This window comes from Volvox carteri, assembly GCF_000143455.1.
Source record: "Volvox carteri f. nagariensis unplaced genomic scaffold VOLCAscaffold_14, whole genome shotgun sequence".
Lineage (NCBI taxonomy): Eukaryota > Viridiplantae > Chlorophyta > Chlorophyceae > Chlamydomonadales > Volvocaceae > Volvox > Volvox carteri.
Window position 1 is genome coordinate 1,359,893 of NW_003307557.1, and position 21,682 is coordinate 1,381,574.

Below are 21,682 nucleotides of genomic sequence, written 5' to 3' on the forward strand. Positions count from 1 at the left end.
CGATGTCTGGTCCGGAGGATCAGTGCGTCGGTAGGACAGTTATACTGTTTTTTTCAGCTAACCGCTAAACGTGTCGGGATCAGACATCGGCAAACGGGGTATTTCTGGTTTCGGTAACTTGTCTATTTCTGTTTTCCAGTACAATTTCTGTTACAAGGCCGCGGAATGAAAATGCGTTCTTTGCATTAGCTTGGCATTCAGCGTATACAGCGATCCTATTTCTGATCCTATTTCTGCAAGCCGGCCGGCTTCGAGAACACTAATTTTGTTTTCGGGTGTTTAGGTACAACCCGAAACTCCCGAAGCGTTTGCTGATGTCTGGTCGGGGTGCAGCGCCCCTAGCTCCTACGTGACGTTGAATGTTACTCAAGAAGCTTCATCACTTATTGCATCTTTGTTCTAGTCATTGTTGCATTGTTGCCCCCACACCCAACCGTACCAAAACACCAAATGTTATCAAAGTGTTTTGCGTTGGCAGGCCTTGACTTACATAAATGATATCCTTTCGTTTTCGCGTAGGATGAGTACAAATGTCCAACCAATCTGCGGGCGATGCAACTTTAACGCCATGTTCTTGGCAGCTGTCGCTCTCGCCTTAAGTCTTGCGAGTTGCACGTCTACGAATAGACGCCCTGATCCACTTCGTGAAATACCTAGAGTTGAGGTACATGATTGGAGTCGCCAGCTGTCAGGGCTTATACCTAACCGCGAGGAGCTAATGAAACGGCCGCGCGTAATCTTTGGATACCTAAGCGAGAAGGATTGGGCATTCACGGAATTTCTGTGTTTCATGCACGCATCATGGCGCTACGTGGCTTCTTTGGCGGAGGTGCGAGGCTCGCGCTCCGAAATTTCCCGTTGCCACAGCGGCCGTCCTCGTAAAAACAATGGACCGTTCCCCCTTCCCTTCGCCTTTGCCACTACTCGCTCCTTCCGCAAATAAGTTCCTCACCCTGCCCAAGCTCTTTTTATGTTGCTGCTGCGCGTGTTAAGGGTCGTAAATACCCTGCACATGAACTGCAAAACATAACTGCTCGAGCCACCCGTTCCGTTGCGTTCCTTGCCACGTGCGCATCCTCGACATGCGCAATTCGGCTCCTGGAACACGCCCTTTCAAATCTCACGCTAGGAAGGCCGGAAGCTTGATCTGGGTTCCCTGACACCGCGCCCTGCACGCCAGCCTGCCTGGCCTCCAATCGACGCCTACCGCGCTGCGTTCCAGCATAGAACCCTGCATACCGCGCTCTTCCCCACCTCCCCCCTTTCCCTCCTTTTCCCCTCTTGCCCTCGTTCTCAGCCCACCGGCTACGTCTTGGACCTGATGGTGCTCTCCGACCAGCGCTGGCTGCCGCAGGTGGCCTCACTGTGCGGAGCAATCGCATTAGAGGGCGATGAAGGGAAGGACCAACAGCAGCAACAACAGCAGGAGCAGCAGGAGGAGGGGGAAAGGGAGGGAGAAGGGCAGGGGGAGGGGTTTTCGGGAGCCCGGCCATGGCAGCGACAAGGATGGCGGCAAGGGTTGCATTGGCGACGGCCCGCCGGCAATGCGTCTGCGTGCTGGGTTGTGCCTTACCCTCCGCCACCTGACGCCGTGTGGCAGGGCTACCCATTCGTAGCCAGCTACCACTTCCTGGCGGACCCACGGGTCACTCAGATGCTCGTGTCCAACTACGGATACCCTATGAAGACCGGTGGGTTCTTGCGTGAGCACGTGCTGTTGGAAGCGCCTGCGTGTGTGTAAGTATGGATGTATGTACGTCTGAGGAAATGAAAAGTGAATCAAGTGTTGTTCTTGAGTGCAGACTTTGACTGCTTCATCACCCAGGCGTTGATCCAGCACTTCCCACAACAATTTGAGGTGCGTTGAAGGGTGGCGGGAGTTGGGCCTCAGTCGCCCCGGGGTGGGAAGGTGTGGGGAAGGTGTGTTTTTAGGGAGGTAGGCACCATTGGAGGTGGCGTGTGGCAGGCGGGCACCCGTCGCGGTCCCCACATTCTCTAAGTCCCCAATCCCTTTGGGGGACGCCACCATCGTTTTAGAAATCGGAGTCCTGCAGTTGGCGTTCAATAATATATATAAGACCTATCCACCTACACAGCTATCCACCTACACAGCAGGTATTTGCCAAGCGGCTTGATGGACGGTGGGAGTGCCCGAATACCTTGGGTGACCCCCGCGTTTTGCCCATAGGGATTAGCGGAGCCAAGGCTTGTCGCTATATGAACTGGATGGGAGCTGCCCCGCCTAGGGGTGCGCGTCTCGATTGGTTGGAGCGCACTTAAGTGACCATGCCCCAGCGACTACATCATGTGCTCATGCGTTTTCGGTTAGGCTGTTGGGAGTTAGAGGTTAATAGGCCTAATGGGCGTGAGCGCACCGCGCGTACCTGCAGGCTTTGTGACTGTGGAGCGGTTGAAGATGAGTTGCATGTTTTCGAGGAATGCCCCGCTTACAAGAGCATACGGGCTAAGTATGATGGTGATCTAGTCTTTAAGGGGCGCAGCATGCGCACCATTATGACTGAGGCGCCACCCCTGGCATTGGCCAGGTACCTCTCGGAAATCTGGGAGGCCAGGCACGTCGCGCTGAGGCGCTTCGCCCTGAAGCGGACGAGGGAGAATGAAGATGACCTCCCGCGTACCCGCATCAATACCAATACAACGTCCATGGGCCCCCGGCTTTTACGGGCACACCCGCACTTGTGTGCTGAACTTGTAACTTGTAACCTATCTATCCACCTAGCACCTATCTATCCACCTACACACCTACCTATCCACCTAGCACCTATCTATCCACCTACACACCTACCTATCCACCTAGCACCTAGCACTGCCACCCCGACTCTGACGGCTAGGTGGGCTACATGTACTACACGCCGCTTCCGGAGACTAGGCAACGGCTGAAGCAAGTAGCAGCAAGGCTGGGCCTCCGCCACCGCGGCCTGTACGACATAGGGCCCACGTGGTACGGCGACGTCGCCACTCTAATCGCCGTGGCCAACGCCTCGCTGCCGCTCGTGTACTATCTTCTTGATCGGGAGTACGACAAGAACCCTGACGGAAGCTGGCGGCGGAACTGGGCGGCGGGGGAGGTGCGTGCGTGTGTGTGTATGCATGCGTGTGTTTTAGTAGCGACACGTTATTGCCATCTTCGAAACGCAGTGTTGTTTGTCGTCAAAGAGATGCTTCTTCATGATATGCTCCCCCCCGTCAACCCTCTCGTTGATAACCCCTTCTTTCTCCGGAGACCCCTCCCCCATGTTTCAATCTTCCTCCCCCCCCCCGCTCCAGGGTTGGCCTCTGTGGAGCAAGGACCTGGCGGTCATGTACGCCCCTGACCTCGTGATCAATCACATGCTGGAACACGTGACCATCTCGCGAAAGTGGGTGTGGGTGTGGGTGGCGGATTGGAGGTTGAAGGGGGGGGGAATAAGGGGGTCTGTTGCTGCTGCTGTTGCCTCTGCTGGTTGTCGTGGCTGTCGTGCTGTTCGCACACCGCTGCTGCTACCGTTGCTTATGTAGCTGTTTGTTTGATTGTTTTGAGAGCTGCTACTACATTGCTATTTTCCTGCCGCTGGCGTTACTCACGCATCTTTTTGCGCAGCTGTTGTCACCGCCGCAGCAGCACTAGCCATTGCTGCTGCTACTGTTGCTGTTGCTGCTGCTGTTGCTGTTGCGAGGGTGTTGTTATGGTGTTTTTAGGATTGAGGGGTGGTCCGCCTGGCCGCTGAAGGAGCACTTCAAGCCATGGCTGCGCTCTGACCACATTCTTTTCTCAGCCCTACCGTGACTTTGTGTTGCGGTCTATCGCGTTTGGGGTGGTGGTCTGCTTTGCTGCCCTGCCTTCGTACGGCAATGAACACGCAGGTACGACGTCCACGGCGACAGCCGGCGGTATACCTTCACGTTGTATCACATCCACTGCCAGCACGGCGACGGCGACTTCAGCAAGTTTGAGTTTTTCAGGCACCGGTACAACGACAGGTGAAAAAGAGGGCGCGAAGTCGCGATCCTCCCCGGGCCTCTCCCTCCAATCTGCTCTCCCTTCCACTGTGCTTTTCCCGCTCAGCTCTCCATTTCATCGTTCATTGTCCTTGTCCTCCACCTTTTATACCTCTCCGCTTTCCCAGGAGAGCTTTGGAATATGGGCAGTTCCACAAAATTGGCTAAGGGAAAAGATGGGAAGCAAAGCAAAGCAACTTCCTACGCGATTCGTGTCCGCGCTTGTCGGCGGCACCTCGTTTTGCATCCTGCTCCGCATGTCCGGAGGTTGCAATGGTGCTATGTTCCTTTTTCCTTTAGAGATGAGGTGCAGCTCCCGCCTCCCTCTTTCCTTCCTGCTGGTGACGGTGATGATGATGATCATAATTCGGATACGGGCCGATCCTCCCATCCTACCGACCCTCCTCCCATCCTCCCTGCCAATCACGATCACGACTCATCGAGTATGATTCATTCCCCTTGCGTGCGCAGGGACATCTACCGCCCTGGTGCGTTGGACTTCAATGTGGTTAGGGACTACTCGCTGTTCCTTGCGGCGTCCACTTGGAGGCAGCTGATGCAGGTGCAGGGCCAGGGCCAGGGAGGGGGAAAAAGGACGATAAATCCTGGGATAAGTCCGGAAGATAAATGGACGGCGACTGGGACGGCGGCTGTGGCTGCGAGTGTTAGCGCGGAGGAACAGGAAATGCATGGCTCAGGATATGGTGATATGGGTGTGGGTGGAGATGGGAGTGGGAGTTATGTTTTGTGTGGTGGTGGTAGGGTGGTTCATGGCGATGGGAATCGTAGGGAAGGGTTTAGGTCAGCATGGGCAGGTGAGGCGGCGGCGGCGGCGGCAGCATTAGAGGACCGGGAAGTGCCGCCGGCGCATGCGGAGCTGTGAGATGCTGTTGGGCGTGTCTGTGTATGGCTTAAAAAAGGATGGTGCAGGAAAGAATCCTGACGCGGGGTAAGGGCCGGCAGGCTGCCACTGGGAATTGTTCGGGCGCGTGACAAGGTTGGAGTTTGATGGATGTGTACTTCTGAGTGGAATTTTAGGTAAGGGTACCTAAAATTCCAGGTAAGGGTTTCAGCTGGGGTTTCGCTGTGGTGAGCGAGAGGTGGCACATGAGACACGTCGCGAGAGAGTCGCATCATCAGATTTTATTGACATGTGATGTACTATAAAAGTCAGCACGTCGCTACGTCCAGCGGTTGCGCCGCTAAAAATATATTCACTTTTACGTGGTGCAAAGCGGCCTACGCGATGCTAACTTTGGCTTTTATCGGTGATCTGTGCGAGTTTTGCCCAGTTTGCATTAATAAAGGAAATGGCGGGCCAGGGGCTGGGTCACATTTCTCCTTTCTCACAACCTGTGAAATGGAACGTATGTTAACAAGCACCTGAAAATCTTTGAGCAGTGCCTTTCTGCCTTTGTGATGTACCGGAGTATGGCTGGTAATATTCACAATTCAACATACCCAAAAAATACGGCCTCCTGATAAATGGGATCCAGCTGAAATCCACGTTTCCATTGTGCAGTTAAACCGGTTGTCGGAGCCAAATATGGTCATGTAGTCCTCTGCCAATATATTGGAAGAAGAGCTGGGTCTTCGTTTGTGAAGAGGGACTGGCTTGAGTTGCAATGGAGAAATCGCCCCTCGAGTGTGAAGCTGCGATCATTGCCACCGTAACGGAGCCTGCTCCGCGCAGTGATGAGCATCCAATATGTAGCATCGAAGAGAATACCTCAACGCCGCCGGAACCCACGGTTTCCATTGCTTCCGTTCACCCGAAGCCTTCAGCTGTTCCGCTTGCCGCAGCTCTTGGCGCGATTGGTGCCACAATTGTGGGTGGACTTGTTGGTGTCTTCGTCCGACGATTGAGGAAGAAGAAGAGTTCAGAGGCAAAAGCAGCTGCTGCAACACCTGCGGTGACGCCCATTACAGCAACACGTCCAGTATCTCAGTCCGAAGCGCCGGAAGTGGACCTTTCGCCTTTCGGGAGCCCTGTGAGGAAGACGCCTGTGCGGATACCACCCACCCACAAATCAGATGGAATGCGGACCCGCAGCACAATGCCAGACAGCGATGCCGATGACCAGTTGAGTCCAACTCGCGCCAAGTTCCTGTTTCTCATGGCCTGCCACCCTTAAATATTCTCCATACCATGATAATATTCACCTGTTTCCGCTATCCACATGCGCGGCTATGCTCGTGCAGGTCCGACAATGCGTCTGTGCGCGACCAGCGCCACTCAACCCTGATTGACGCTTCGCAGCTGCAGAAGACGCTCAAGCAGATGCAGGAGATGGCGGAGGAGAACCGCAAGCTGTCGGTCTTCCTCGCTGAATACAAGGCCGATGCGGAGAAGGTAATCACTACCATACCGTGTAACATCCCCAAGCCACGCACGTTACTCTCTACGCGCTCTCCCTCTACTGCTCCATGCTCGTCCCCCATCTCATTTGGCGCTGCAAAAAACTTCAGCTATCCACACAACCGGAGCTTAACCCGGGTTTGAATCAAAAGCTTAGGACTCGGAGGGCCCAGAAAGGGCACACCTGCAGTTTTCGAGAAGCAGCGCGGGATGGAGAAGGTTTACTCGGGGTCGGGCGTCCCTGACGGGGCGACGGTTGCGACATTTGCCAAAACGTGTGGCAATATCATGCGCCCTACGATACTTTGCTAAACATGCCGACTGGAGGTACGACAGCAGCGTTTGCACAGCTCTCCGTCCCTTTGTCCTTTCTCCCCATCCCCCCTTTTCCCCCTCCTCTCTCGCTCTTGCCCGCTGGCTAGTTTGTATCTGGGTCACTGCAATCTCCCGGGTCCCTGAAACATCGCAACCCTTCTTTCCCCCTACTATCCTGCCTGCTCTTCTTTCCCCCTCTTCCTCCTCGCTACCTGTGTGTCTGCATCTCCGTCTACCGCCTCTGTCTCACCATCACCTCCTACGCCGCCGCCGGTATGACTGTCTACCCACGCCCCCACCACCACGTCCTTCTCCTGGGATTTAGCTTTCTCGTCTGGAGGAGGAGAACCGAGCCCTCCGCGGTGTAACCCGGCAACTGGAGGTGGAGCTACAGGACCTCAAGACCAACACCATGCCGCGCACCGGTGCAGAGCTGGAGGTGCGTGAGTTCTCCAAGTTTATGATGGTGAAGAACTGAGAGCCGCGAGGGGGAAGCGGTGCACGGGGGCATGAAACGCGCACGATAGCAAGTTTACATAGATTGGAGGGGAGAAGTGTGGGAGGGCGGAGAAGCGAAAGAGGAGGGGGAGAAAGATAAGAGAGGGGGAGGGGGGGAGAAATGAAGGTGGAAAGAGAGGGAAAGAGAGAGAAAAATGGGATGAGAGAAAGGAAGAGAGAGAACGGGGCGGAGAGGGAGAAGGAGAGTCGCACAGCGCTCCGGCCGGTGCTCTGCTCTGATGCCCACCTGTACTGGTTTCCAAATATAAGGCGTGAAGGGCTTCAAGGGTTCTGCAAGGCTTGGCGCGCCGCAACGGACAGAGCGCAATGCCTCTTGCGTATCGCTCCTAAATTTTTCGAAGGACTACTTCTTGTGCTGGCCTGCTGGGATGCCTTACCTCACCTGCCTACCTGACGGTGCACCTGCCTGTCCGTCTGTCTGTCTGTCTGTTGGCATGTCCACCTGCCTGCAGATGTTCAAGAACTCTGTACGCGTGCCGGCCGTAGCCCGCAGCGTGTGCAGCAACGATGAGACGATAGCTCTGGGGGTCAGCACGGCGTCCGTCGACGGCATCAACCCAGGTGGGTTGGTGGGTCTCCCCGCCCTGCGGCGGCTAGAAAGGTGCCACCATGAATCCGGGGATGGAAAGCATCAGGGAGCCCGGACTGGGCTGGGCTGGGCTGGGTGCGAGAGAACTCGCCAGAGGGAGAAGAAGAAAGAGGAGGACGTGCGCTTCGGTTGTGGGATTGAACTGGCCAAGGCTGAACCCTGGCAGCGAGTGGGGTGCGGGGTGATTTCGCGTAAAAGGGACAAAGCTCCCCAGCCGCCTAGCGGCACCTATCTCTTCGGTTCCCCGGTCTCCAAGTAGGGGATGGCGAGGAAATATCTTCCGATGTGCTGCTGCAAAAAACAGCAGAAATAATAGCTTTTGAACTTTAATTTTTAATGCTCTCCGCAGCGTTCTCTCAGGCATACCTCTTGGTCGCCGCGCTTCTTCCCCTCTTTTACCTCGTAGTCCTCTCCGGGCACCCCACACCAATCCGCCGCCCTCCTTCCCCCCACCCACATCCCCGCCGCCCATGTAGATGCTCGCGTGCGTCGCAGCAACGTCTTCAGGCAGCTTTTGTCGGCCCTGCAAGGCAACTCCAGCAGCACCCACACGTCGCAGCCCACATCACCCCGAGGGGGCACCTCTGCGAACGTGATTTCCCGAGGCGTTGGTGCCAGCGGTGCCGGCGGTGGCACCAGCTCGCGGCAACGCCGGCAGCCGGGCCCCGAGGAAGCTGCCGTGATCGGCCATGCGGTGTACCAGCTGGTGCGTTGCTGGGTACTGCGCCTGGTGGGAGGTTCGTGGAGGGAAGCCTCGAGCGTGGCCATGGCCATAGGCTGCGCAGCTACTTCAAGTGAAATGGGTTCCAGAAGAAGGAAAAAAGGAAAAACCGAATCAGATTTTAGACACGATCCAAATGCGAACAACTGTACATACTGAACTAGGGGTTAATTAATTAAGGGGAGAGGAGGCCTAGAGGCCTAGCCGGTCGAAAGAGGCACATGTCGATCACAGCAGACGACTGTCTAGAAGCGTTGTAGAAGGCGCTAAATGCATTGCTCCTTTCCTTTCTTTCTGACGGCGGTTCAGAGTAATGCTGCTTGCGCCCTCACTTAGTTTGGATGTCATACGCGTGCGTCAGTAGCAGTAACATTTGTGCGCAGAGCTTACAGTAGCTGATGTGTCCTCTTGGACTAGACTTGTCATTATGTTTGTACCGTCTACGTAGCATCATTTTTTACCCCAGCTGGCCCCTGGTCCCTGTCCCATCCCACCCGCAGCTGGACCAGTTTGGTGGCCGCATGATGTGATCATTCTTCCTTCAAAAGTGCCATGGATGAAGCTATATGTTGGGATCGTTGTGGCAATGTTCATTCGTGGTTTTGTTGCCGGAGCAAGGCACTGATTTTCGCAACATTCGGTGCCTTCGGTTGAAACGTTGAATGTTGGATTCTTTTCTAGCATAGGTAGCTCAATATATAAAGCAGGGGATGAATGCTTGTTTGCCAGGTTGAAGTTGTGGTCTGCCTGTACCAGTACGTTCTGTCCATGACCCCACGGAACTTAACATGTGTCCAGGTTGTTAAATGAAGAGGCTTGCCTATCGTGCAGGAGTGTGCTGAAGAAGGTGCATGAATGATCAGCTTCTGTCGCCGTGCTTCCGAATGTTGAGTACGGTTGTTGCGTACTGTACGAGTAATAAGTTCCGTTTCTTGCGTTGCCGCCACAAGCTAGATTGCATTTTCGGACTCAGTAGCTATTGAATAAATATATTGTAACTTAGCGTGCTCACGGAATCGCATTTTGGCAATTGCGCTTTATCGATCGAGCTAGAATGACAGCTGAGGAACTTCAACACCCTATGTGCCAGCATAGTAAAGTCTGATAGTGTCAAATAAAAAGGTTTCCTTGTGCCGCAAACAATGGGGTATCATCGCACAGCGCTGGCCTGGTCGCAGCTGACCGCCTTGCTACTCGCGGAGCTTGCTACGCTTATCGCAACATCGCCATCACCTGCGTTTCCCATCCGGAAGCCACCTCTTACCTCCCATTATCAAGATCCCGGATCCTCAAGTCGCCGCGTGTTCTCCTCCGAGCAGGAGCGCGTTGGCAATCGCACATTCCACCCATCTTTCGGCCTCTTCCCAAAGGGTTGCCGTTGGCGCACCGTCACGACCGACAACTCTACGCATGTGGACTACCAGTTCTGGGACTTTGCCGCGGAAACGTGGTCCGACGAGCGGCCGGCGGCCTGCGTACCCACCACCTATCCTGCGCCTGGCCCCGCGGGATGGCACTGGAACAACAACACCCCCCGAACCGAAGTTAGTTGCCAAACCTCCCACTGCGTCTACACCAACATGTATTACAACAGCGGCCGCTGGTACGCGCTGGTAGACGGCGAGCTCTTCATCCCCTCCTGGCGCTTCAGCCGCAACCAGGAAGTAGTTCCCTTCCACGTCGTGAACGCAACCGACTTTATCGAATCCGTTAACTGGCGGCTTGTGCCGGGCGACACGATTCTGTTTGACTTTGTGTTTTTCATTCACCCGACCGCCATCGGGCATTGGTGGGAGATGCTGGGGCCGCTGTACAGGTAAAGGAAGAGGGGGGAGAGGGCACGGAGGTGACGGGGGGAAAGGAGGGGAAAGTGTGGTGAGAGGAGCAAATGACTCGCAGAGTTGGCCTGGACGGGAGCCTTGTTGGCGGGGTGGGGGTGCGGGTAGGTGGGTGGGTTGGAAGGCGGGGATGTATGGGTGGTGAATTGGGTTCGCGGGCGGTACCTCTCCTGGAGTTTATCCCTGTCCGTTGGCTTGATGCAACATCCCACACTCCCCCTTGCACCGCCTCCCCACGTACTCCCTCCTCTCCTCCACTCAACTCCTCTCCCCTCTGCTGCCTCCCTTTGCTGATTACTTGCTTCTGGCACATACTTGCTTCCCTCCCTCCCTCGCTCCCTCCCTCCCTCCCTCCCTGCAGCATCCTGAAGACCATAGACTTCAAGCGCCCCTGCGACCAATTCGTGCTGCTACACCTGGGTCGGCAACACGTGTTGGAGTGGGTCCGTGCCATGATCGCTGTGACACTGGGGGTGGGCCTGGAGGAGGAGCTGCCGCCCATCCTGCTGCAGGACGAGACGGACAACGCCTGGAACCAAATCAGTTGAGGAGGAGGGGGGGCCGGGGGAGGGGGTGGGGGAGGGGGGTGGGGGAGGAGGAGGAGGGAGGGAAGGAGGGGGAGGGGGAGGAGGAGGAGGGAGGGAAGGAGGGGGAGGAGGGAGGGAAGGAGGAGGAGGGAGGGGGAGGAGGAGGAGGGGGCAGTGCGAGGGAGAAAGGACGGAGGAGTTCACAGGGGCCAAAAAGGACTTCCAGGTCGGGATTGAGGGTCAGGAGGAGGGAGAAGTGTAGGGGGTTCAGGCTGCACACGGCCCACCGCGCACCGCGCACGGATGTATTACCTTGGAGGGGCGAGACCCTAGCCCCCACCGACCCCAGCCGGCTACTGCTACTCCTGCTGCTGCTACTGCTGTGGCAGGTGGTCCTCTGGCGTCTTAGTCCCCCTCCCGTATGCCCCCCTTTTCCCTCCCCACCCCCACCGCTTGATCCGTCTATCTCTGGTATCTGTCTCATTTCGTCGTACCCCAGGGTCCTCTTACCCCCCCCCTCCCCCTGCCTCCCTCCTCCGCAGCTCAGCAGCTTTCCGGGTTCGCCCGAGATACCTGGTACGTCTTCGAACGAGTGCTCATTGTCAAGGTGGGTGGGTGGGTGGGGGCGGGGGTGAGGTGGGAAATACGGAGGCTTAGGGGGCCAGCGGCCGGGGGACGCCGCTCGCCTAGGCTGCCAGCTCCATTGACAACCTCCTTCCTCCCCCAAAGTATTTAAGATGTTGCCTTTTTCGCTAACCTGCCACTGCCTTAGCCTGGGTTGGGCTGGGCTCTCCTTACCCCCTATCGGTTTATATGACGAGACCCCTCTCCCCCGCTATCCCTTTCGTATGTACAGGATCTAGCCACGGGCGGCGGTCGCACCTTCCTGACCTTCGCTGACGCCCGGGAGTTCCGGGAGCTCATCTACCGCCAATACGGTGAGGAGGGAGGGAGGGAGGGAGGGAGGGAGGTGGGTGGGGGGAGGGGGAGAGGTGGGAGGGGTGGGAGGCATTACGGCTGCAACGTGCAAGAGCCTACCTGGCGCGACTTAGACAGACAGACAGACAGACAGACAGACAGTTGACCCAGACAGCTGCCAACCCCCTCGAGACGCGCCTGAGGCACGGCCCGTGATCCCCTACTGCTACTGCTGCCATTGCTGTACTGCTACTGCTGGTCCGGCTGCGCTAAATTGGCTGCCACTGGTGCTTGTGCTGGCGCACTGATTCCCCGCTGGTAGGGGGTTAGGTAGCAGACGGCAATGGGGCCCGGGGTGCAGAGGCGCCCGTAAGGCCACCTTTCTCTCTCTTCCCATCCAATTTGTAGACAATTTGTTTGTCCGTCGTTACCCCTCTCGCCGCCTTCCTAACTACCCGTCTATCTCTGGTATCTGCTTCATTCACCAGTGGTTCGCCTTACCCCCCCCGCCCCCCTGACTGACTCTCGGACTACCCCCCCCGCCGCACCCGCTCCCGGATCACCAGCTCTTCCCCCCCCGGTCCCGCGACCCAACATCCCGCGGGTCATCACCTTTCAACGCAAAAGAGCCAACCGCCGCATCGTCAACGAGGACGAGTTCATGGACCTGCTCAAGCAGTACGGCGAGCTCAAGGTACGGCGGTTGTACGGCGGTGTCGTAACCACGAGTTATAGGAATTTCGCTGGTGGCGGCGACAGCGGGCTCTCCTCCTCCTCCTCCTCTTCCTCCTCTTCCTGCCGTGTGTTGCACTCCTCTTAGCACAAATATATGCCAGTTTCATTATATGGGATGCTCTGAAACACGTCGTACACGTTGCCGTACACTCTGCTTTTGTTCGTGTCTTTGCTGCCCGTACGCAGGTGGTGGAGTACAACAGCAGCTCCTCGCTGTACGAGCAGCTGCTGCAGATGCGCGAGACGGGCGTGTTCGTGTCGGTCCACACTTCCAACCTCGCAAATGCGCCGCTGCTTCAACCGGGGTCGGCCGTGTTCGAGGTCATCCAGGTTGGGGGGGAGGATTGGAGAGCTGGGGTGCTGGAGGGTTGGTGGCGGGGAGTCGTGTGTGTGTGGGTTTCGGGGGGTTTTACGGGTGGTGCGGTTCCTGGCGGCGGGAGCTGACAACCGGGGATATCTATCTATTTACCTGTCTCCTTATGGGTCTATCTGTATATCTTTCTGTGTATCTGAGCCTAAATGTCTGCCTACCTGTCCACATACCTACTTACATGCATACATACACATACAAGGTCAGGGACTATTGGTAGAGCACGCACCAATGCCCCCGGAGGTTCCGGGATCGAGACCTGTCAGGGTGAAAATCCGTCCTATGGTGGAAGGTATAGTGCCCCTAGTCGATGAACGGTGGTGACCTGGGATACAATTAACCTGCGAGCCGACCAAGAATGGAGTTGAGCCGGCGTCTATCCGGCAGATTCCGTTGGATGCCGGTGGTGGGTGCGGAACCTGAGCGATCCACTGAGAAGTTGACTAGGGTGACTAGATGAGGGTGCCTTGAAATACCGGGGAAGGCAGGGTTTCGCAGGGTAGCGGCTGCAGGGTGATGATATGACCCCCTGTCCCACACAAAATACATACATACGCACATACACGTGTACGCAGCGCAACTGGATGTGGAATGGCCTGGACTGCTCATTCCGAGATCAAACCCACATGATGCTCGACATACATCACTACGCCTGGCGGGCCAAGCTGCTCAACCAGACGGTGTACCTCAACGAACGAGACTTCCACAAGTGCGTGTGTCGGGATGCACTGACTGACTGACTCACTGACTGACTCACTGATGGACTGGTGTGACCTCATGACGACAACAGCATGTCTGAGCTTTCACGACTTCAACGTTAAACCCTCTTAAACTCTTGGAAACCACCGAAACCCCCACACGCACCGCAATAGAATAGTCTGGACCGCAATAGTTTGGACCGCGGGGGGGTGACCCGCTGCTGGGGCTGACAGTAAGGAGGAGGGTGTGCAGGAATGTGCAGCGCAGGGTCGGACGGTCTTTCTTCACCCCACCTCCTCCTCCTCCCCCCGCATTCCCCTTTCTTGATACATTCCTGCCCCGGGGCAGCAGCTTCACTCGTTCGTGATTCGTCTTTCCCCCTTTCCCCCAACCCCCCATATTACCCCTCCCCCTCCCCCTCTCCTCCATCCTTGTCTCTCCCCCAGGGTGGGTCACTGGCCGGCGGGTCAGTGCGGCACGGAGGAGTGTGTGGAGGCGCATACCAACGTGGACGTCATTGTCAACATCCAGGAGTTCAAGGCGCTGCTGGACGACCGGCTGCCGTACGTCTGGGCAGGAGCCACCGTACAGCAAGCCGCCATAGCCTGGCCGGACTGGTAGCAGGTAGCAGGTGGCAGGTGGACCTGGACCTGGACTGGTGGCGACACAATGACTTTGGGGACAGGATGACGCGGAGCATGGGGTTGTGAAATAAAAGGAGGGAGAGGGGAGCTACAAGAGGAGGAGGAGGAGGTCGGCAAAGAGCAGTCAGAGAAGTGTTCAGGGGGTCAGCGGATAGCGGAGGAGTATGATGATGATGATGATGATGATGAAGCAGGATGGGAGTTGTAGATGTGTTAAAAGTGCGGTAGATGCTGTGGGGTGTGTGTGTGTGTGTGCGCATGGACACGTGTTTTTGCGACGCGCGGTGGCGTGCGGCGGTGTTCAACACGGATAACTAGGGTTGGTAATAGTCTAGGGCCGGTGGATGAATGCGCAAGTGGGTATGGATGAGAGATGAGAGGTGGTGGTGGTGGTGGTCGTGGAGGGTGAGTTAGGAGGAGGACGGGGGAAGCGCGCATGCGAATCACTCTCTCCGGGAGCGAGCGGAAACAGGGTGGTTAACATGCCTTGCGGGTGTATTTATGTATATATGTATGCATGTTTGTATATGTATGTATGTATGTGTCTACATGTGCATGCATAGGGGTGTGCGTGTGTGTGGAAGGGGCCCCTTGAGGCTGAAAATGCTTAAAAGATTCATTTTCATTTGTAAAATTCCTCCGGCGCGGTCTCTCTCTCCCACACACTCAGGAAGCACGAAGCGCGAAGGACCGCCTGCCCCACCTTGTCCGCTCGCGAGCGCGCCGTGTCTGTCTCTTCAAATCGTCCTACTGAGGCTGCGAGTGATTTGGGCCCTGCTAGGGGCCTCATTTGGGGGACTTGACAGCTACGGCAGCTGCACCGGCACTACTAGTGCCTAGTAGGCGGGCAGCGCCGGGCGTATTGCACCGGCATGTACCCTGACTCGGCCGGGCTATTGCCCCTATACTCCTGCTGCGCTACGTTTTGTGGTGGCGATCGCCGTTTTGCCTACGGCCCGGTTTTGATAAAGAGCGCTTTCTGCGGTTGTAGGTCGCAGCGGAGGACTGAACACACGGCTGAGCCCTCCATCCCCGCCTTCTCTACGACCCGAGCGACAAAAGTCGTGACAAGTTGGCCCCGGGCGCAGCATCAAGCTCCGCCGGCGTCTCCCCCACCACCCCCACCCGCGCCTCCAGGACAAAAGCCAAGCTAAGCTAAGCTTGTGAATAGTAGTGGTTGTTGTTATTGTTGAATTCGAGGAGATGCACCAAAGAATGAAAGCTGAGCTGATGACAACAGCCCTTTGTGAAAGCAGCTCTCGATGAAGACGATGTGTGTGAACTTTTACAAAGCCCTGAAGGCCCCCCCCGGGTATAATACCCCCCAGTTGCCTCGCCATCGGAGCCTTCCTATTACTGGCTTGACATTGCTTGACCGCGCCTGAGATGCTGAAGAAGGAGGCGGCGCAAGAAACCGATAGCCCCTTCTTTCTTTCTCCTCCTCGGTCCAGTAATCGGTAACACCTATGGCAACAGAAGAAACGCACATGACCACCAGACCGCAACCAACCAACCAACCAACCAACCAACACACATCACATCTCACTCGAGAAAACACCAGTATCATATTCACATTCAGCACAGTAAACCAGCGAGCTCAGAAATTTGAAACTTTACTCTTTTTCAGGTGAAAAAACTGAAACCAACATGTGTACACGTCCACACATACATACCGACATGCCAAACCAACGCGCATGCAAACCAGTAAGTGCAATCATACAAACAAACATACATACATTCACACATACAACAACATTCCTACATGCCTGTGTACAGGGTGCAGCCCTACCATAGTACACATATCCAAGCACAGCATGAGCAGGGTATCTTTGCACCTCATAACCTGAGCCCTGACGCCCGCAACCACCTGCTATGCTTCCCCCCCCCTGGGTAAGTAAAGGGCCGTGTTCCGGAGCTAACGTCAAGTAGTGTTCACCTACCATATGCACATACATACAGACGTACGTACATACCCAACACGAGAAAGGATGTCAAACGATGAGACCATGTACGGGGAGTACGAACAAACCTAACATCCAGGGTTGCGCCACACATACATACAAACGTACATACATACATGCAGGCACCATAGGACCAAACCAAGTTGGTAAAGAACGACAATAACCACTACCATCACAACCACAACCAACAACAACCACTAACGAGCCAAAAGCAACCAAAAACTGCACTTCCGAGCCACCAAAACCCGACTCTATCTTTTTAGGCGGACATGGGTAAAGCTTGGGGAAGGAGGACGGGATAGCAGATGATGAGAGCCACCAAGCAAGCAACGCGAACTTTCAAAGCCAAACCAAGCCGCCATATCTTTAATGACCAACAACTAACCAAAGGATGCAATGATCCAGCCACGAAAAGGTCATGAAAGGTAGGGCGCAGGCAAATCAACTCCCGCCAACAATAACAGCACCAGAGAACGGTGTTGCTACCTACACACACATCCACACGACCGAGAACCTTAAAGCCCGGGCGCTATTCGCAGAGCGGCACTGCTGCTGCAACAGTCAGCAGCACCAGTCGCCAGTGAACGACACCGCGACTACCACGCAGCCGAAATTTGACGCAGAGAGCGCGACAACCGGCGCGACGATGAAAACGTAGAGATCGGCAACACACAGGGGTAAGGAAAGAGAAATATAGAGCAGTACGGTACATGTGTGCGACTGTACGGCGCTCTGGCACAAATTCGACATTGTCTGTCGTGCGGTAGCCCCGTCCCGCGACGCAACCACCTTCGCCCCCCTCCGCCGGCTGTTCCCCAATGCGGGCTACTGACGAGGAAGAAGAAGCTGAAGGGGCTGAAGGGCTGAATGCAGCGACCAGAACCAGAGCAAAATGTGGGTGTGTGAGAGAGAGAGAGAGTGTGTGTATGTGTGCACGGCGAGCCACGTCATTTTAGGAGCCGGGGGGCCCCTGACCCCCCCCCCCGCCAGGGTGAGGGTGCGTGCCGTCAAGCCTGCGGCTACACGGCCCAGCCGGCAAACCCCCCACCCCCCCACCCCACCCCACCCCCACATCCCACCCCTTCCGCAATCCAAGGTCATGAAGGGAGATGAAACGGACAGCCCGCCGGCTGAAAACGCCTTCCAAACGCAACACCGAGTAACATACATACAAACATGCATGCATGCAGACATGCATACATGCGTTCCGTTCCTTTCCGATAACGTACATACAGACATACGTGCATACATAAATGCATACATAAACGCATACATAAATGCCTGTGTACATACATACACACGCGCACACGCTCCCATAAGGGATAAAGTCGTGCAGCCAACCTAACTGACTAACGACTGAAAGCGCCATCGGGGCAGCTCGACCTCCGAAACCAGAGTCCCTTCTCCTCCAACCTCTCCCCGTCTGCGACCACAACCTACTCCCCCTCCGTGCACGGCTGCGCGCCTGGCGAAAAAGATCAACAACGCCCGGACAGCCCGGAGTTTGCTTGCTTGCTTAGGCAACACCACAATTTGCTCGCACGCACAAGGAACACGGTGCTGGTGTGCTGGTGTTGTACAGCAAGCCTGCCTGGCGGCCTGCCTGCCGTACGCGGTCTATCTGCCCATACGACGTTTCCGTTAGCGGGTTAGCGGCCCCAAGGGGGCCCCAAGGGGGGGGGACGATTCCCCTTTCCAAACCCCTTTCCAATGGCGGCTGCGGTGAAAGCTGCGGCTGCTGACGCCACCGCCGCTGACGTCCATCTTTGCATCAGCCCCCCGGGGGGATAAGACAGGAGACTACCCATACGGGCCTGTACCATCGCCAACAAAACCTTTATTCAGCGTCCTTTGCCGTACATTGTACCGCGCCGTGCCAACCTATCCAGTACAAAGAAGTACAGCTACAGCTACAGCAGCAGCAGCACACCGGGACGCACAGACACACACACACACACACATACATACAAATGCACATGCACACCGCGATAACGCGACAAAGCAAAAGGGTCGACATGACGAGAGGCATATCGCCCTGCGCTCAGCTCAGCTCAGGAAGGCGAATGTCTGTCTGGGGAGATTCCCGGAGTGCGACCCGAACTCCCCCCCGCTATCACCCCCCGGGCCCCCCCCCACCTCCCTACATTCCCATCTACCCTCTTAGCAAAACGGAGGCCGGGCCCCTCCTCCCGCTCTTTCCCCCCCTCGCCGCCGCAGCTCCCCGCGATTCGATTGGGGGAAAAGGGGGGAGGAGCATGTGCGAGAAAGTGGGAAGTGAGAACAGCCGGTGTTCGATTGGGGGGAATGAGGTTGCGCACCCGGTCCGACCACCACGAGGCCTATAAGGCCCCCTAAGTGCCCTCAGCCAGCTGGGGCAGGCCAGCCAGCCAGCCAGCCGGCCAGGCCCGCCGCAGCCAAGATCTGAAATCAATCCCCCCAGGGTAGCGCCCTCGGGGGTAACTCCTGTACGGCAGCTAGGTAAGGGCCGCGGATCGAGATCCGCTCCGAGTATTAGTCAAGACACGAGGTTAAAAACACAAAGAAAGTTCCGACTAATTAACTGTGTAATCAGACATACACAATTTGCTTTTATTTTTGTGTCGTATCCTTCTGTTCAATTTTTGGATTTGAGTTTTGTTTGCCTGGCCCGGAGGATTGCAGTCCATCCAGCATGCCAAGGAAAGCCAAGGGTCTGTTGTGGAAATCCGATCCGAAATCGGAAATTCGGATGTTGGATCCATTGGATCCACCCAACACTAACACGAAGGGGCAACACGCACCGCGAGGAGGCGCCGAGATGCGCTCTCAGCCGACATCGCCGTCAGGGCAGTTACTTCCACTACTGGGTGGTACGGGCCGTCTCGATCAGACAAATTCAGAGCCACTACCAACATCGGCACCACCACCAGACCGCCGCCGTCGCCGCCACTAGCAGCATCGCAATCACGGTCGCCGCCGCCGTCACCGAGACGCATCATCATCGCCACCACCACCACCACCACCACCACCACCACCGCCACCACCACCGCGATTCCGCAACCTCAGCCCCCCCAAGGGGGACTTCAACAACTACCGCCACTCAAGGTGGTGGCCCAGGAGCCATTAACAAATGTCGTTTTATGTCGTAAACAAATAGCAGCGGTAGCAGCAGTGGCAGCAGCAGCAACAGCAACACATCACTTCGGACCTATCCTCAGCGCATTTGGCCATAACTGCCGTACGTGCATATGTACGGCGCCCATCCGCCAAAATAACGCGATAACTAACGTCGAGTGCTTTCCGCACACACCTCGCATTATGCAGGGGGATAAAATGCAAGAAAGCCAAACAGCCGCAGGAGAGCGGGAGAGAATGCGAACGAGAGATTGCGAGATACGCGAAGGAGCTAGCTGGCTGGCTGGCTAGCTGGCTGGCTGGCTGTTACCGCAGGTTCGACTGGATTTATCAATGCAGCAACCGCAATAACAATAACACCACCACACGAGGGGCACATGCCATGGCAGGCAGGCCGGCAGGCAGGGGGGAAAGAGGGGGGAACGCATGCCGCAAACACACACACACACACACACATATACACACACAAGCCGCCGCCCTCGACGCGAGGGTTATATCCTGGGTGGGGGTGTCACCGCCCTGCCAAATGTTGGCGACTGAACGGCCTCGAGCTAAACCCCTTTCCAGGTTGCGTTGTGCGTATGTATGTAAGTTCGTGTCAAGGGGAGGTAAAGTGTGGATCAGACATCCCCAATGCGCCATCCGGATGCCGCATTCGGACAAAAAGAAAGAAAAGAGATCAAGGGGTCAAGGGGTCGCTAAGAACTGGAGCAGCTCCTGTCTGTCAATCCGTTTGTCACTCCGTCTGTCATTCTGTCTGTGAATGAGACTGCATCGAAGAGAGCACAAGCGCCGGAAAACCATCACATCCCCATCCAGGTCCGCAACCCACATCACCACAGTGCCTCTACATCACTACATCACTACATCAACAATAACATCACCATGGAACGCACACAAACACGTACACATATCATTACGTGGGGGACATCGACGCTTTCAACCTTTCCTTCGCTACTTTCCATCCCTTTCCTTGCCGAGCAGCGCAGCCAGCAGCAGCACCAATCAGGTACCTGACAGCGACCCCGCAACGGAACAAACGAGTGACGTGGCCAACCGAATAACCGCCGCCAACGGCGACTACGACTGGTCCTCCCCGACGCCGTACTGCTCCTCCTCCTTCCCCCTCCCCAGCCGATATAGACAGCCCGGCGGTATCCCACCTCCTCCACTTCCCGCTGGGGTGGGGTTGGGTTGGGTTAGGTTGGGGCCGTCCCTAACTCAGCAGCCCCGGTGTTCCCGGCCCCACCCCGATATCAGGTAGGGCCATCACCCGGCTCAGCAGTCTCACTGGGCCGCGGCAGCCACCACCGGCATGGAGCGCAATCCCGGTGCCACCCAGGTAGCAGCAGCAGCAGCAGCAGCCGCAGCAGCGGCAGTGGGGACGGCGGAAATGGAGATGGCGGAGGAGGAAGCAGAGGCGGAGGCGGAGGCCGAGGGGAGTACTGCTGCCGGCAGGGGGGTTAGCGGGGGCAGTACTGTAGCCGGAGATGGCCCTGGAAAAAAACCCATCCCCATCCCCGTCCCCGTCCCTAGCCCCACGTCGCACGACATCCGCCGCTGCACCCGCGACCCCGCGAGGTGGGCCGTACAGTGGTCGACGCCGGCGGACCCCAAGATGCCGCTGGTGGTGCTACTGCTACCGCCGCTGCTGCTACTACTACTACTACTACTGCTATTGCTGCTGCTGCTGCTGCTGCTGCTACCACATCCAAAGCGATTGCTCGTCATTGTGGTGATGGCAGCGGCTGCGGCGACTGGGCTACAGCCGGCTGCCAGGTCGGACAGCAGCGACCCGCTGGGGAGGCAGTTGATGGGTGGTGGCAGCAGCGGTTTGGCGATAGCAGCGGCGGCGCAGATGCAAGGGCTTGAAAACGCGGGCTGTTGTTGTTGCTGCTGCTGCTGTGATGTCGTCGACGTCGCCGTCGTCGTCGTCGGCTGTAGTACCATTTGCGAGAGGGAGCGCGAGTGGCGTTGACTGCTGAGGGTCCAGGGTGGCCGCTGTGATTGATCGGAAGACAGACAGTCCGTGAAGCAAGGTGAGGTGCGCCTCGTGGCGGCTGTAGCAGCAGCAGCAGCGGCAGCCGCAGGTATAGAAGGAGCACTAGCATCAGTATTCGTTCTTAAAGAAGACGCGGCGGGGGCCGCGGGGCATCCCGGGCTGACGGCGGCAGGAAGGGTGGGGATACCGGAATGGAGTGCGAAGATGGCTGCAGCGGTGCTGGCGGCTGTAGTCGCGGGCGGCGCTGATTCAGCTTCCTCCCGCGTTGACCTCCAAGGTGATGCGTATTCGTCCAGAATTCGTTGTACGGCGTCAACAGTGAGCGGCTTGCGCTGTGAGGGCAAAATAATAAAGCAGTTGGGTTGGGGATGG

General features: G+C 56.7%; 3 protein-coding genes across 3 annotated transcripts; all 3 read left to right on the forward strand.

Moving 5' to 3' along the window:
- Window positions 1-718: 718 nt before the first annotated feature.
- On the forward strand, window positions 719-9,032 carry VOLCADRAFT_117238 (uncharacterized protein; the record flags this gene model as incomplete). Its single annotated transcript, XM_002949377.1, has 13 exons — window positions 719-829; window positions 1,298-1,354; window positions 1,601-1,691; window positions 1,803-1,858; window positions 2,853-3,089; window positions 3,289-3,380; window positions 3,865-3,981; window positions 4,471-4,561; window positions 6,260-6,352; window positions 6,999-7,112; window positions 7,645-7,753; window positions 8,258-8,487; window positions 9,003-9,032. 13 exons carry the CDS (start codon window positions 719-721, stop codon window positions 9,030-9,032), a joined length of 1,428 nt encoding a protein of 475 aa, XP_002949423.1.
- A 612-nt stretch (window positions 9,033-9,644) lies between these two features.
- Window positions 9,645-14,210, forward strand: VOLCADRAFT_89865 (uncharacterized protein; the record flags this gene model as incomplete). Its single annotated transcript, XM_002949378.1, has 8 exons — window positions 9,645-10,318; window positions 10,702-10,883; window positions 11,410-11,474; window positions 11,724-11,805; window positions 12,352-12,479; window positions 12,707-12,850; window positions 13,466-13,599; window positions 14,036-14,210. 8 exons carry the CDS (start codon window positions 9,645-9,647, stop codon window positions 14,208-14,210), a joined length of 1,584 nt encoding a protein of 527 aa, XP_002949424.1.
- A 389-nt stretch (window positions 14,211-14,599) lies between these two features.
- Window positions 14,600-21,286, forward strand: VOLCADRAFT_89866 (uncharacterized protein; the record flags this gene model as incomplete). Its single annotated transcript, XM_002949379.1, has 7 exons — window positions 14,600-14,638; window positions 18,412-18,468; window positions 19,130-19,278; window positions 19,498-19,623; window positions 20,443-20,491; window positions 20,651-20,889; window positions 21,253-21,286. 7 exons carry the CDS (start codon window positions 14,600-14,602, stop codon window positions 21,284-21,286), a joined length of 693 nt encoding a protein of 230 aa, XP_002949425.1.
- Window positions 21,287-21,682: the final 396 nt, after the last annotated feature.